General features: G+C 41.3%; 1 protein-coding gene across 2 annotated transcripts in view; it reads left to right on the top strand.

Annotated features, from left to right (window-relative positions):
- The window catches only part of sh3rf1 (SH3 domain containing ring finger 1), a 46,029-nt gene extending 33,178 nt beyond the window's left edge, over positions 1-12,851 (top strand). For both annotated transcript variants that reach the window (XM_046873223.1, XM_046873222.1), the window contains exons 6-12: positions 5,028-5,138; positions 6,735-6,862; positions 7,309-7,479; positions 7,567-7,850; positions 7,948-8,279; positions 9,478-9,845; positions 10,435-12,851. In XM_046873223.1, the coding sequence (XP_046729179.1) occupies positions 5,028-5,138; positions 6,735-6,862; positions 7,309-7,479; positions 7,567-7,850; positions 7,948-8,279; positions 9,478-9,845; positions 10,435-10,603 (1,563 nt within the window). In that variant the 3' untranslated portion in view covers positions 10,604-12,851. The remainder of the gene's footprint in view (positions 1-5,027; positions 5,139-6,734; positions 6,863-7,308; positions 7,480-7,566; positions 7,851-7,947; positions 8,280-9,477; positions 9,846-10,434) is intronic.
- The last annotated feature ends 822 nt before the right edge of the window (positions 12,852-13,673 follow it).

Here is a 13,673-nt window from a genome sequence, read left to right as displayed (position 1 = left end):
AAGGATAGTAGTATTGTGAGACCAAACATGTGGTTCTTCCCTGAAAAAGCACAAAATTGGAAACACACAATTTGATAGGTTGTGAAATTTTCCCTTCAGTTCCCACCTCAGAGACCTAAATTTGGCCACAGCCACAAATCCAGCTCCATGAAGATATGCTTTACATGCTTTGGATTGAAAGATCTACAGCCGTAGACCTCTGACCTCGAACCTATTGAACACCTTTTGGATTATTGGATTATTTGGAACGGCACCCCAGGCCTCCTCATCAAGGGTAGAGGTTATTATGATGGCAAATGGGAATTAAATGTGGAATGGAATGTTCAAAAAAATCCATATTGTGTATATCCACCATTTAAATATACACATAAGGAATACAGATTAATTGTAAACAGTATACAAGACTTAGAAGCAGAAATGTATATGCTTTCTCAATGGGAATCCAAGAAATTTTAATTGGAGTGGTTTGTGTGGGAGGAATAATGTTTGTCTTTTTCTCTTTCTTCTGTTCACCACTAGCCAATTTCCGAGCTTATGTGTGCAGAAGATGGTAGATATTGCTTTCCTCAGCCCCTACGATGAAGCATGAGAAAAAATTTCAAAGCACGCAATGATATGCCTCATATATCGGCCAGAACCCATGAGTTATCCATCATCCCCTTCCGTTAGAAGCTATCATGTGATCGCCAGTGTGTGCGTTGTTCCTCAGAAAAAAGCAACTTAAACGTTGAGAGGAAATTACAAAGCACCCGCCGGTTTTCCAGCTCCCCGACGTGTCCCTATGTGTCTACTGTTCAGCCACAGAGGAAGTGAGTGGGCAGTTCGGAAGCTTGGGTTTCGAAGAGTGAATTTCCTTTCAGGCTCAGACACCTTCCAGGCTCTCTATAGCGCTAGTAAAGGGTCTCATGCATGTCGGTCTCTCATACACATCCTAGACACATGCTCTAAATCTCCCAATGCTCAATCCCTGCACACACACAAGTCATATTAATCAGAACATACATGTGCACACGAATGCACGCGCACATACCGCGCTAGGGGTTAATGACTGATCTGGCAACGTTAACTTGGCCTTGTCGCGGTCACACACAATTTATTACACGCAATAACTTTTAGTGCTTCGTCTTCTGGAATGTGCGAGCGAGAAGGTAGTTTCAGGTCTTGCAGTCAGCTTGCTGAGGAGAATTCTGGACCAAGAGAGCAAAAAAAAACAGAAAACCGCGATAAAGATGTCCGTGATTGATCGTCCTCTAGGCAGCTATAGAATACTCAAAATCCTTCCCGAAAGACTTCCTGTGCACCGTGAGAGCGAGATCAGGCAATGAAACTAAGTTTTAAAAAATGGGGCAGGAGGATGTTGGGATTTCTGCAGAATTGTTACTTCGCTCGTGTCCCCGTCGTCTCCTGTTTCTGGCTCCTTTGCGTGAGCGTCGCTTTACGGTCCAAGTGAGACTTTCTTGGAACTTCGTTGCCTTTATAATTCTCCTGAGTGTTTTTTTTTTTTCTTTTACCCCCCAGCATTCTTACTTTGAACCCGTTTGTTTTGGTTGCTGCTTGGGACTGGTGTGGAATTTCACTTTTTTTTGTGACATGCTCAATGCATATGGAGTTTTTTGTCTTTTTTTAATACTGTTTTGTGGCATTGGTTACCATTGCTATGTTTCTATGGCTATAATATTAATTGTTCTGCTTTAAGGAGGGTCATGGAGGCTTTGGCAAGCAAAACAAAAGCGTTCATATTTTCTGGTTTCGTAGCAGGTTTTTACCTGCCGAAAAGAAATAAAGAAGGTTTAAAAGTCATAAATAGACTGGGTAGATTAATAGTTTTTTTTATTATATGGATGTTGATCTCTCCATTCAGCAAGTGTGTTGGTTTTAATGGACACGTGGATTAAGGACAGTTTGAGCACAAAGCTCGGTGGTGCTGCTGAAAGGACAGGCTGTGACAGGGCACTGATTCAATAATCAGTTCATAAAGAACGTTTGAACAGTACAGATTTTCTTTTCCATTTCCTTTAGGATTAGAGATATAATGTGACTGTCTTTCGGCTTCTCCCATTACAGGTCGCCACAGCAGGTCATCTGTATTCATGCTCCGAAAGTTTGATTTGGCAAATGTTTTTACGCTGGATGCCCTTCCTAACGCAACCCTCCCTATTTATCCGGGCCTGGGACCGGCACTAAGAGTGCACTGGCTTGTGCAACCCTAAAGGCTGGGGTTGGTTCCCTGACCAAGAATCGAACCCGGGCCACAGAGGTGACCACTAGACCACCAAGGAACCCAGTTATATTACTAGATAAAATCCTTTTTTTCCACAACAGCAATGGAAATCATAGATGAATATACACGTATAAGGACAAATGTATTGGAGCAGCTGGTTTTTCCAGCCATATGTAATTTTTCCCAAAACTTTAACCACAAATTTCGAGGCACACCATTGTACATGTCGTTGGATGCGGTAGAATGAAATTTTGAGCACTGACCCTCAACCCTAGCAAACACCTTTGGGATAAATTGGAACGGCACCCCAGGCCTCCTCACCTCACCTACGTCAGTACCTGACTTCACCCTTGTGAAAGATTTTAGTGGAAAGAAAAATGGGGACTCAGTGTAGAATGAAAAAACACATCTTATTTTCAGGTGTCCACAAATTGTTGTCTATATAGTGTACGTATAATATCCAATCGTAATAGTTCCAAAATTAAATGAGAAACTTCTTGGACGTGAACATATCATTCCAATTTGACTAGACCCCAGCGTCTATGTGAATAAGTGTGTGTGTGTGTGTGTGTGTGTGTGTGTGTGTGTGTGTGTGTGTGTGTGTTGGGGGGAGGGGGTGAATAGGAAAATGCTGATGCTATTTTAAGACATTAATATGAAATAGAAGGCAGCAATTACCAATGTTTGAACAAGGGAGTCTTAGCTACAATGTTAATGGTGTTAATAGATTTTGAAATAAAACACAATACCTCATTGGTCCAATCGAGTTAATGCGATGCTGTGCGTTAATGTTTTATTACTTTTTAACTTTTTAATTATTTTGGCAGCCGCTTTCTTGTAAAATTCCTCACAAGTGAGGCATTACCCAGTCCTCGCACAGAGCTGTTAAATGTTTAATGTTGGACGGAACATAAAGGAGACACAGCTGAGCCATAATTGTCGGAGTATGAACAGAGCTACGAGTCAAATAATCATAAAAAGCATCCATTATGTGGCACTAGATTTTGTGGATCATCTTCCAGATCTCTAAAGCAGACCAGTCAAGATCTTCTACTCCAACCCAAGTAAAGCATATCTTCATGAAGCTGGCTTTGGGTTGGCCAGGGAAAAGTTAGTGAAGGGAAAAGTTCATTCTACTACACAATTGGGTGTCGAGAACAGTTTGAGCAAGGACCACAAATCCGTTCATTGTAGTTCCTTCACTTTTGAGGTTATCAACTGCTTACTGGTGGACACGTAAATGTTGCAATTGCATTCTAAAACCATTGTAGCAGAAATGCCCTTATTAATTGCAGTCCAAAGATATCATGAAGGTTTCGTAGTGGTACAATCTATTGTTTTGGTGGTCCATGTGGTGCCATTCCCAGTAGAGGTTGACCAGATTTTACTGACACCAAGGGTTGATCTTACTAGCTAATAACCGATTAATCAAACGAGATATATAATTATATAATATTATATCAGTTAATAAATATAATGATATAATTAATAAATTATAAGATGTAAATATAATATAGCGCTCTCTGTGCAGCGCACAGGCTCAAGTGTAAAAACAAACAGCATGTGGCATCAGTGATTCACCTTCAGAGGCCGCTTTTGTAATAAAAGCAGACATTCTCAGACGACCCAGCAACGGACGCAACCCGGAAAAACTCTGGATTTTTGCCGATAGTCAATTTTCCCAGCAATCCACTATCTGTTTCAATTAATCTGCAAAACCGATTGATCGGTCGACCTCTATTTCCCGGCACCACCAAGTGTTTTTTTTTTTCTTCATCGATAAGAACTGCATCAGGGTGGATCAGGCAGGTCCGCAGAGTAGAAAGGGACAAGATTCTTGGTATCTTAGGAGCATTTGTGGCATTAGACTTTTGCAGAAGAAAGTTCAGAAACTTCAGAATCGTCACTCTGCCACACAGTACCCTCTTCACCGAATCCCAGCTACCTTCTTCACCAAAAAAACGATATTTCTTGAATTCGTCATCAAGTTAAAGCTGCAGGATGCAAGTTTAAATTACGTTCCTTCTGTGGAATTAGAGAATAGATAAGGACCAAAGAGTTTTTCTTTTTATCAAGATATAAAGGATATCAAGAAAATTGGTATATACTATAATGTCCCCTGTTTTCAAAGATACCCCTATTCTGAATTAGTGCACTAAATTATGCAACTTGCCAGTTATATGGCCTAATTTGTTGGACTTCTGGCGGACCAACACATAAATTTTGATATTGCACTTCCCTATTGGGAACAATGAACGTATGATTTGTATACGCCCGTCTTTACGGCAAACATCTGGACACGTTTCTTCATCTCCATGCCGAGGTCAGGATTTCGTGTCTAATCCGATGTCCTGTTCTGGCAGCTTTTATACAAGCGAGTTTTTATTCTTCCGTTGTCTTCTCTAGTCAGTAATTAGCTCCACTAGATCTCCGAACAGTTCCAGAGGGACCGCCGTGTCACGCCGATTCTCCCACTGCTGAAGACGTGTTCTCATTGGTTCTGACAGTTTCAGGTCAGCCCTGTTAGTTGTGGAAAGCTGAGGTGGATTGCTCCTCACAAGAGCGTGTCATGTATGCCAAGGAAAGAAAAGAAAAAAACAAAAACCATGAAGACAGATGTGTCTCATTGGGATCGAGCTCTGTTTTTCTTAACAGCCATCACGTTCAGGCTTGTCCTGTCTCTCTGTTTTATGAGGACATTCCCAAGACTTTTTTTTTTTTTTTTTTTTTAAGAATGTTGCGGGTCTTTAGTGTTTTTTGCAGGTCAACGATGGTTAATTAACGCACCTGTCTTCTTTTATTATAGGTTCATATTTGCACAACGGGCCTCATCGTTACTCCACCACCGAGCAGTCCTGTAACAACGACCACGGTCTTCACTTTTCCTCCAGAGATCAGCTATGCCTCCATTCCAGTGGTCAGTTCCAACACTTTGTGTTTATGTAAATGCCAGTGTGTGAATTATAAAGGTGTACATTTTTACATCTATATAAAATAAATGTCAGGTGTTGTGATGTAATTGCTGTTCTGGGGAGGAGCTATGAGATCATGTGACTAAATTTACAGGATGGAAGCCATATCCAAGAAGGTTATTGTTTTTTTTTTTTTATTTGTTTTCATAAATTGCATATAAATAGAAGCATATAAAGTGCACATATCTGTTGCAATGTGTGTATGTTTGTGTAATTGTGTATTTGTGCATATTTTTGGATATATGCATATATTTGTGTATTTTTGGGCATGTTTATGCGTGTGTTTTTGTGGGCATTCATGTGTGTGTATTCGTGTGTGTATATTAGTGCATATTTGTGTGCATTTTGTGTGTATCTGTGCATACTTTTTTGTGTGTGTTTGTTCATATTCGTGTGTGTGTGTGTGTGTGTGTGTGTGTGTGTGTGTGTGTGTGTGCGCAAATGCTTAAAGTAATTTTTATTTCAAGCAACAGCCATAAACCATATCATACCACACACACACAAACATACACTTCAGCTGAAATTAAAAAAGCAGGAACAGTGAGACATCTGATACTCAGATACTCAGACACCCCCCTTTCACTGATGTCTTGGCCTTAACACACTCTTGTCTGTGTTTGATGGATGTGCTTGTGAATGCCTGTGTGAGTGTGTGTGTGTGTGTGTGTGTGTGTGTGTGTGTGTGTGTGTGTGTGTGTGTGAGAGAGAGTGTGTACCCCATCTTTTTTCTAAATCTCTTCATTCTCCCTGCATTGATCTGTGTGCTAAAATGTGAGTCTTCTTCTTATGATATTATTATTCTAGTCATCCAGCTTTAATAGCTTTCTTTCTCAATAGCACAAAAGAGAAATGGTCACTTTTGAAGATAATGAATCGGAGAATAGACTGTCAGAAAGTCGATGTGTAGATTGCGAGGATAAAGCGGATGAATAAATAAACGAATAAGTGAACTAGCGAGATCCATTCCGAGAGTTCTCTATTGCAATGTAGCTGTAAAAAAATGTATTAAAAAGCCACGCCCGTTTTTGACAGTACTGTACTTCCAGACACATGGATTTTAAAGACTGTGATCGTTTTGTTTATTTCTTCTCAGTGTGTAGTGTTTTTAAATTTTTTAATTACTTAATTTTCTGTATATTCTCTTTTTTTTTTCTTCTTCTGTAAGAAAGGGTTTCCATCAGTCTCTCCACACTACCTTATATCCGTGACTGTTGTTTCTTTAGGGGACCGGATTATACTTGCTACATTTTCCAGTAATTGGTGTTCTGTTATATCGGAAATTTTTAAAAAAATGATATTGTACACCCTCTCCGGATTGATACCTTTTAACTTTGAGACCATGTACATGCTACGTAAGCGCTATAAGGACCACAGGTTCAGCAGAATGAAATTCGGGAAGATGTTAAGAAAACCCCACGCAAAATTTGTATATAGGCTTCCTAAGGAGCCCTATATAAAGTCGATCGATAATTACTTAATTACATTCGAAATTTGAATCATATTTACCCCCTAAAAATCTTATTTTTTTTTTGGTTTTTCAGGAAGCATTGCCTCCTCCACCACCTCCTCCCCCACAATCTTCCTCCGTGGGCGCGGCGTCATCGTTGGCCACAGGGCAGAGGCCGTCCCCCACTGCGAGCGACCAGAGTGGACGTCAGAGACCAACTGTGTAAGTGTTAAAACCGACGCACTCAATCGGAGAAAATGTATGTCTTCGCGTGTTTTTCATTTGCCGTACATGTGAGATTTTGCCTCTGGTTGACCTCACGGCTCATTCTTGAGTGGCAGTTGAGCATGTTTGAGCGCAGGTGAGAGTTCAGAGGTCAGCTTTGTGGGGATGAAAAAGGGGGTTGTTGTGGTTGCAGTCTTTTTGGGTCCCTTCAGCTTTAGTCCCTGACCTTTCACCTCTTTTCTTTGCCATTACTCTCACTACTGACTACAACATGCGTGACTAATCCCTGTGCGCCTTTAAAAAAAGAATAATTGCTTACATATTTTGTGAGCTCACATTTGTGGTCGTGTTTCAGCTCGACTCCATTAAAGGTCTGTATGTTAGGTAATTTGTTTGCTTCATAGAGGTGGTTATTAAGTGTATGGTATTTATGGGACTCTCAGGTACGTCGCAATGTTCCCGTACACACCTCGTAAGGAGGATGAGCTAGAGCTGAGAAAGGGCGAGATGTTCCTTGTGCTGGAGCGCTGCCAGGACGGCTGGTTTAAAGGAACCTCCATGCACACCGGCAAGATCGGAGTGTTTCCTGGCAACTACATGAGTCCTGTCAACAGGTACCCTATGCTTTAGGACTTTCCCTTGCAAATAACCCTTTGCCATATGATATGTTGTTCAAAAGGTTTGTTTTGTGTTGTTTTTAGAACGGTGGCAAGCAACAATCAACCCAAAGTGCCGTTAACAATGTGCTCGCAGGCTGGACGCAGTGTCACCATTGTTAGCTCCTCGTCCCCTCCGAACGGAGCTGCCCTGTGTAACGTTGACCCCAACAAGTCTGTCCCTATTTGCACAGGCCCTGCCCCTTCAAGCCCCGTTCCTGCAGGTGTTGTGACAGCAGCTCACATGCCGCCTGGTCAGCATCCCAAAGTGCTCATGCATGTGACGTCACAAATGACGGTTAACCAGGCACGTAACGCTGTGAGGACCGGTAAGATATCACTGATATTTCTTGCCACTCAAGGTAATATTGTGTAGAAAGGACCTACCGATTGATCCAATCCATCTTTGTTTTGACGCACCCTTAGCTGTGGGTCACAATCAGGACCGGCCCACTGCAGCCATAACGCCCATCCAGTCCCAGAACGCCATGGCTTTTCTGCCTCACCTGGCTGTGTGTCCACAGCCGTCACCTGGCAGCGCCTCCAACTCGAACCCTGGGTCAAGCAGAATGGGAGTGGCAATGGGCTGTGCCGCCGCCTCACTTACCCCACCTAATATCAGCGCTGCATCTTTGGAGGTTGATAGCATGAGACCAAGCACCATGGTGGCGATCCCAGTTGCTTCCGGGAACCCCAAGCCTCCTGGTACCTCGGCAGCCAATCAGGGTCCTGCTTGTAAACTAGACAAGGACTGCAAGGTGAGATGCCACTATAACAAGTTTGTTGTTTAAAAAAGTTTTAGAATCGGATGTCACACTTGGGGAATTGTGGGTGTGCTATATACTCTCTTCCTTACTTTAATTAGCTAAATAACTACTCTTTAATGGCGTGAATCTGAGTCAGATGTTGTGCAATGCACCCAATAATGGCAGCCTGAGGATACTTAACAACATTAAGCATCTGCTGGCTTGGAATCTGTGCTTTTAAAATGCTGAATCGAAATAACATTCTTGAGAACAGTGCCAGAAAAACTGAAGTCAGAATTTCTGTGCTTTTGCGTACGTGTTATTTTATATCATTCTATAACTTAGCTATTTGTATCCATTTACTTTTATATTTATGGCATATGGTAGATGTCCTTATTCAGACTGGCATGGTTATCTCATTTTATATACAACCAAGCAGCAAATGGGTTGAGGGTCTAGTTTAGGGGCCCAGGAGTGGCAGCATGGTGAAGCAGGGATTTAAACTCAATACCTGGAATTGGCTCCTTCTATTAATAGTACAGCTTTCTACAAATCACTCCATACAAATACAATTTACTACTCTTACTTTAGAACAGATCATATATCAGGATGTAAACCTAGCATGTGACCTGCTCCCAGAACTGACAATGCTTGAACTCTTGAGCATTCATCATTCGCCCCTTCTAACCAGGCAGTTGAGAATTTATCATTGTCATTGTGTACATGTGTAAACAATTCGCACTCGGATGTTTCGTCTCTGTCAGCCAGGACCCTCCTCTACGCCCGTGAGTTCCCAGACTGGTGCCTCTCCTATCATCAGTCTAACTCAGATAGATGCTTCCCTTTTATTGTCCGTGTGATTAGGGGATGTCAGGCATAGCTCTCATTTTTCTTCAGGCTCTACCTCACAAGAAACGGGCTTGATATCCTTAAAGCCGTGACACTTCAAGGTGATGTTGAAGAGCTTGTACCAACCAAGGCTGACTGGGTGTCTCCAGTTGTACAAAAAGATCGAGGATCGAGGATGCCACATAGTTGAAATGCATGCGCGTGTGTGTCTTAATGTGCATGTGAGAAATAGCATAGTAGCATAGTAGCATGTATTAGGGGGAAAAAAAAAAATTATATATATATATTTCAAATAATTTTTCCTAATTATATATGAGAACATTACAAAATGTAAACCCCTGCCCTCTCTTTGTCAATTTAGAGGGAGAAGAAAGGCCTGTTGAAGCTGTTGTCAAATAAAAAGAAGTCTCGCCCCTCTCCCCCATCCTCCCCGACTCTGGAGGCGGAGCAAACCGTTGCCGTGGACGTGCCGCAAGGAGCCATGGCACCCGAAATGCCCGTAACCAACACAACAGCAGGAGCTATAGGAAATCATTGCCGGAACGGAGCCTGTCCTGTGGAGGCTGAGACACCTGCACCTTCATCTTCATCATCATCATCAACAAATTCTGATGCTGCACGCAGGAGCGGCTGTCAGGAAAATTCCGCCCCCATTGCACCACCACCACGACAGCCGTGCTCCTCGCTCCTGTCCATGCAGCATGACGGACGGCCAATTGTGTGTGAGAGGTACAGAGACATGGTACTTTAATATGATGAAATAGAGATACTGATATGACTGGTTATATACATGCTCTGATGCTTTTAAATCGCTGTCTATGATGCTTTTAAACCGATATATTTCTATATAATCTATTCCTATAATATGATAGCAAATTGCCCAGAATTGCCAAGAACATTATTTCCTATTACATTAATTACATAATTAAGTCATTCATTTCGTAGTTTGCATGTGGAGATGTGGCTTATTCACGTGTTCACAAGGGTGTTAGTCAAGTCGGGTACTGATGTAGTTGACATGAGGAGGCCTGGGGTTCCAATCGATAGGATTGAGTTCGGAGCTCTATAGCAGGAGATCTTCCACTCCAACTGAAACAAAAATGTAACACTGTAAATAAATAAACAGTTACATCCAAAATGAATTAAAAAAAGACGCTTCTAATACAGTACATGGCGCCTGTGATTCGCCTCTAGAGGCCGCTCTTGTATTGTACAATGCAACCCGGAAAAACTATTGGTATGGATTAATCTGCAAAAAAGATCTATCACTCTGTCGCATAAAAAGCAGTGATTAACCCACGTGCTTTTGGTTGTGCAGGTACCGTGTGGTAGTCTCTTACCCTCCGCAGAGCGAGGCTGAACTGGAGCTGAAGGAGGGCGACATTGTCTTCGTGCACAAGAAACGCGAGGATGGCTGGTTTAAAGGCACGCTCCAGAGGAACGGCCGGACGGGCCTCTTTCCTGGTAGTTTCGTCGACAGCATTTGACTCGAAAAGCCTCTTGCTATCAAGCTAAATCAACACAATGTTGTTGCCAGGTTAGCAGCTGCCCTCGGCCTGGAAAGCTCTCTGCCATGGTAGACACGATGGAATCAGCAACGTATACACGATTGTCGATTTAAGCACAAATCAACCTGGTATTTTTATTTTTTAAAAACACATCCTGGACGCCATGAGGCTATCACAGTCTCTTGAAGCAGAACACATAAAGACACGTTGACCAAAATCATATAAAAAGCACATGTATCATAAAGACAGCATGACACAGCGCTGGAAAAAGCGCTTGTGATAATCCGTTAATTTATGTACCTGTATTTCAGAACGGTCTACATGTGTGCCTTGTGCAGCATCACTTTATTGTATATACGTGAACAGAGCTTCTTTATGAGTGAACTAAGCAAAGCTGGATAATATGGATTTATTATACACCTTTAAAAAAAAATGTAGCTTTGATTTAGGCTATTTACAGATGATTAATGTGAACTGTGATCGGTCGCTGATTCGCGTCGCTTGGTCATTGGTGGGCGGAGTCGACGTCCCTACTTAATAATGTATCTTTTCAACAGCAATGGGTGATGTTGATCTCTATGAAGATAAACTACTGTTGGTCAGCCTGAAGATCGAGTTGAGCTTGAATTTACTACTGATTAATTAAAAAGAAATCTAGAGAAAGAAATATATATAGATATTCAAATTCGATCTGGTCTGTAGAAATATCCGTACATGTTTTTGAGGGGGTTATCAAGCGTCCAAAGTCGCGACGGCTTGTGCACGGTGAATTGTAGCGAACACGACTCAGTATTGGGGATGTAACGAACCTGCTGTAGATTTTATTCAGTAACGGGGTTTAGTAGGATTAAGTAGGATTTAGTTCAGTTAATGCTTCTGATAGAACATTTGATATTTAAAAAAAATTTAAGAATGAGTAAAAATACACTCCATAGAAAGCATTCGAAAGGTGGTGGCATAGACATTTAACTCAAATCGTACTAATTATATTTATATATTCAGATATGATAGCTGCTGCCTTCCTTTGTTTTTGTTTTTATGTTGTTGTTTTTTTTTTTTTTTTTCCCGGGTCTGACAGTATGACTGACAGCTGAGTGACGGATCACTGAAGCACACTCATATTATTGCTTTGTCGTCTGGTGTTGTGTGTATTTCTATGTTCTTAACTTACAGCTAATTTTAGTCTATTGCACTACACCCGACACAGAAGGGATTAACCTTTTGATCAACAGATAAGAGCTGCTTCATGCCTTGAGTCCAGCGTCCCAGCAACGCCACTTCAGTGTTCATATTTTTGGTCGTGTTTGCCTCACAGGTTCATCTGTAGCACGTTCATGCCTCACTGGTTTGTGGGATTGTGAGGACATCGCAATTTTACCACAAATCCATGCGTTATTTATCACTTCTCTTGTTTTCTTCTCCATAAGAACCCACGATAACAATGACTGATCTCCTTCAAGACTCACATGAAGGATTTCGTTATTTTTCCAAATTACTTCATTTGCTGAGTCATGACCCAAATCAAGACATCTTATTTCGTGACCAAACCCCATATGTAGTTAGAATTTGTTTGACCTGTAGTTTCCGGAGACATTTCTACCCAATCCAGTGTTTGACCTTCGTCATTGAGAACTGTAGACACATTTTTAGTTCAAATCAGATCAGTGATCTGATTTAAACACTGTTTACAGGTGTGCTGGTTTAAGAGGACCTCGAAGAGCAAACTAGCTGGTGTTATTGTGTTGTTCTTTTTCTTTTAGTTTTTTTTGGGTACATATTTTTCCCCCGTACAGGAAGTGCCTGTGTAGTTTTGTCGAGTTCACCCCGTCAATAAACTAGCAAGGAACATACAAACCCTGGGATTCAGGCAGAAGCTGACACACTCACACTGCTTCAATTATACACACCTTTTTGTTTTTGTATTTCTTTCCCTATCGGGCTAACTAGGTCCAGGCATGTCCTCATTGTGCAGGACCAAACGGTTTTCATACTTCGTTTGTGAGATGCAGTACTAATACCTGACTTGAACATTTACACTCCAACAATCTACACTCCTTTCATTATTATTATTATTATTATTTTTATATAAACCCTGGTTTTAGTACATGCTCATCTTTGTCTGCTAGTAGTGAAGTTGATCTCCTCATATTCACTAAATCATTGGAAGATTTTGTCCTTGTCATTTTTTTTGTGCTAACTGTAATAAAAGATCTTGATTTCCAAAGGACCATTGAAAGCTGCTTTGCTTTTCATTTCAGAGATTAGATCAGATTGGGACATGGTGTTATGAACATGTGCTACTTCTGTACGTCAAGTTTGTCAACCTGGGCTTTAAGCTCCATGACAATCTGCTGAACAATGTTACTTACAGTACAGACCAAAAGTTTGGACACACCTTCTCATTCAAAGAGTTTTCTTTATTTTCATGACTATAACAATTGTAGAGTCACACTGAAGGCATCAAAACTATGAATTAACACATATGGAATTATATATGGAATTATATACATAACAAAAAAGTGTGAAACAACTGAAAAATGTCATATTCTAGGTTCTTCAAAGTAGCCACCTTTTGCTTTGATTACTGCTTTGCACACTCTTGGCATTCTCTTGATGAGCTTCAAGAGTTAGTCACCTGAAATGGTCTTCCAACCGTCTTGAAGGAGTTCCCCGAGAGATTCTTGGCACTTGTTGGCCCTTTTGCCTTTACTCTGCGGTCCAGCTCACCCCTAAACCATCTCGATTGGGTTCAGGTCCGGTGACTGTGGAGGCCAGGTCATCTGGCGCAGCACCCCATCACTCTCCTTCTTGGTCAAATAGCCCTTGATGCCTTCAGTGTGACTCTACAATTTTCATAGTCATGAAAATAAAGTAAACTCTTTGAATGAGAAGGTGTGTCCAAACTTTTGGTCTGTATATGAGGTGCCTCCAATTTTTACATGTAGACTTATTATATCTAGGAGCAGCCAAATGAATTTGCAAGTGAGAAAACTTATGGTTTTGACTGAGAGACATTGTTTTGATAAAAGGACAATGGGTGAGTTTATTC

This window comes from Silurus meridionalis, chromosome 18 (assembly GCF_014805685.1).
Source record: "Silurus meridionalis isolate SWU-2019-XX chromosome 18, ASM1480568v1, whole genome shotgun sequence".
In the NCBI taxonomy this organism is placed as follows: domain Eukaryota; kingdom Metazoa; phylum Chordata; class Actinopteri; order Siluriformes; family Siluridae; genus Silurus; species Silurus meridionalis.
This window is presented reverse-complemented; position numbering and strand designations above follow the sequence as displayed.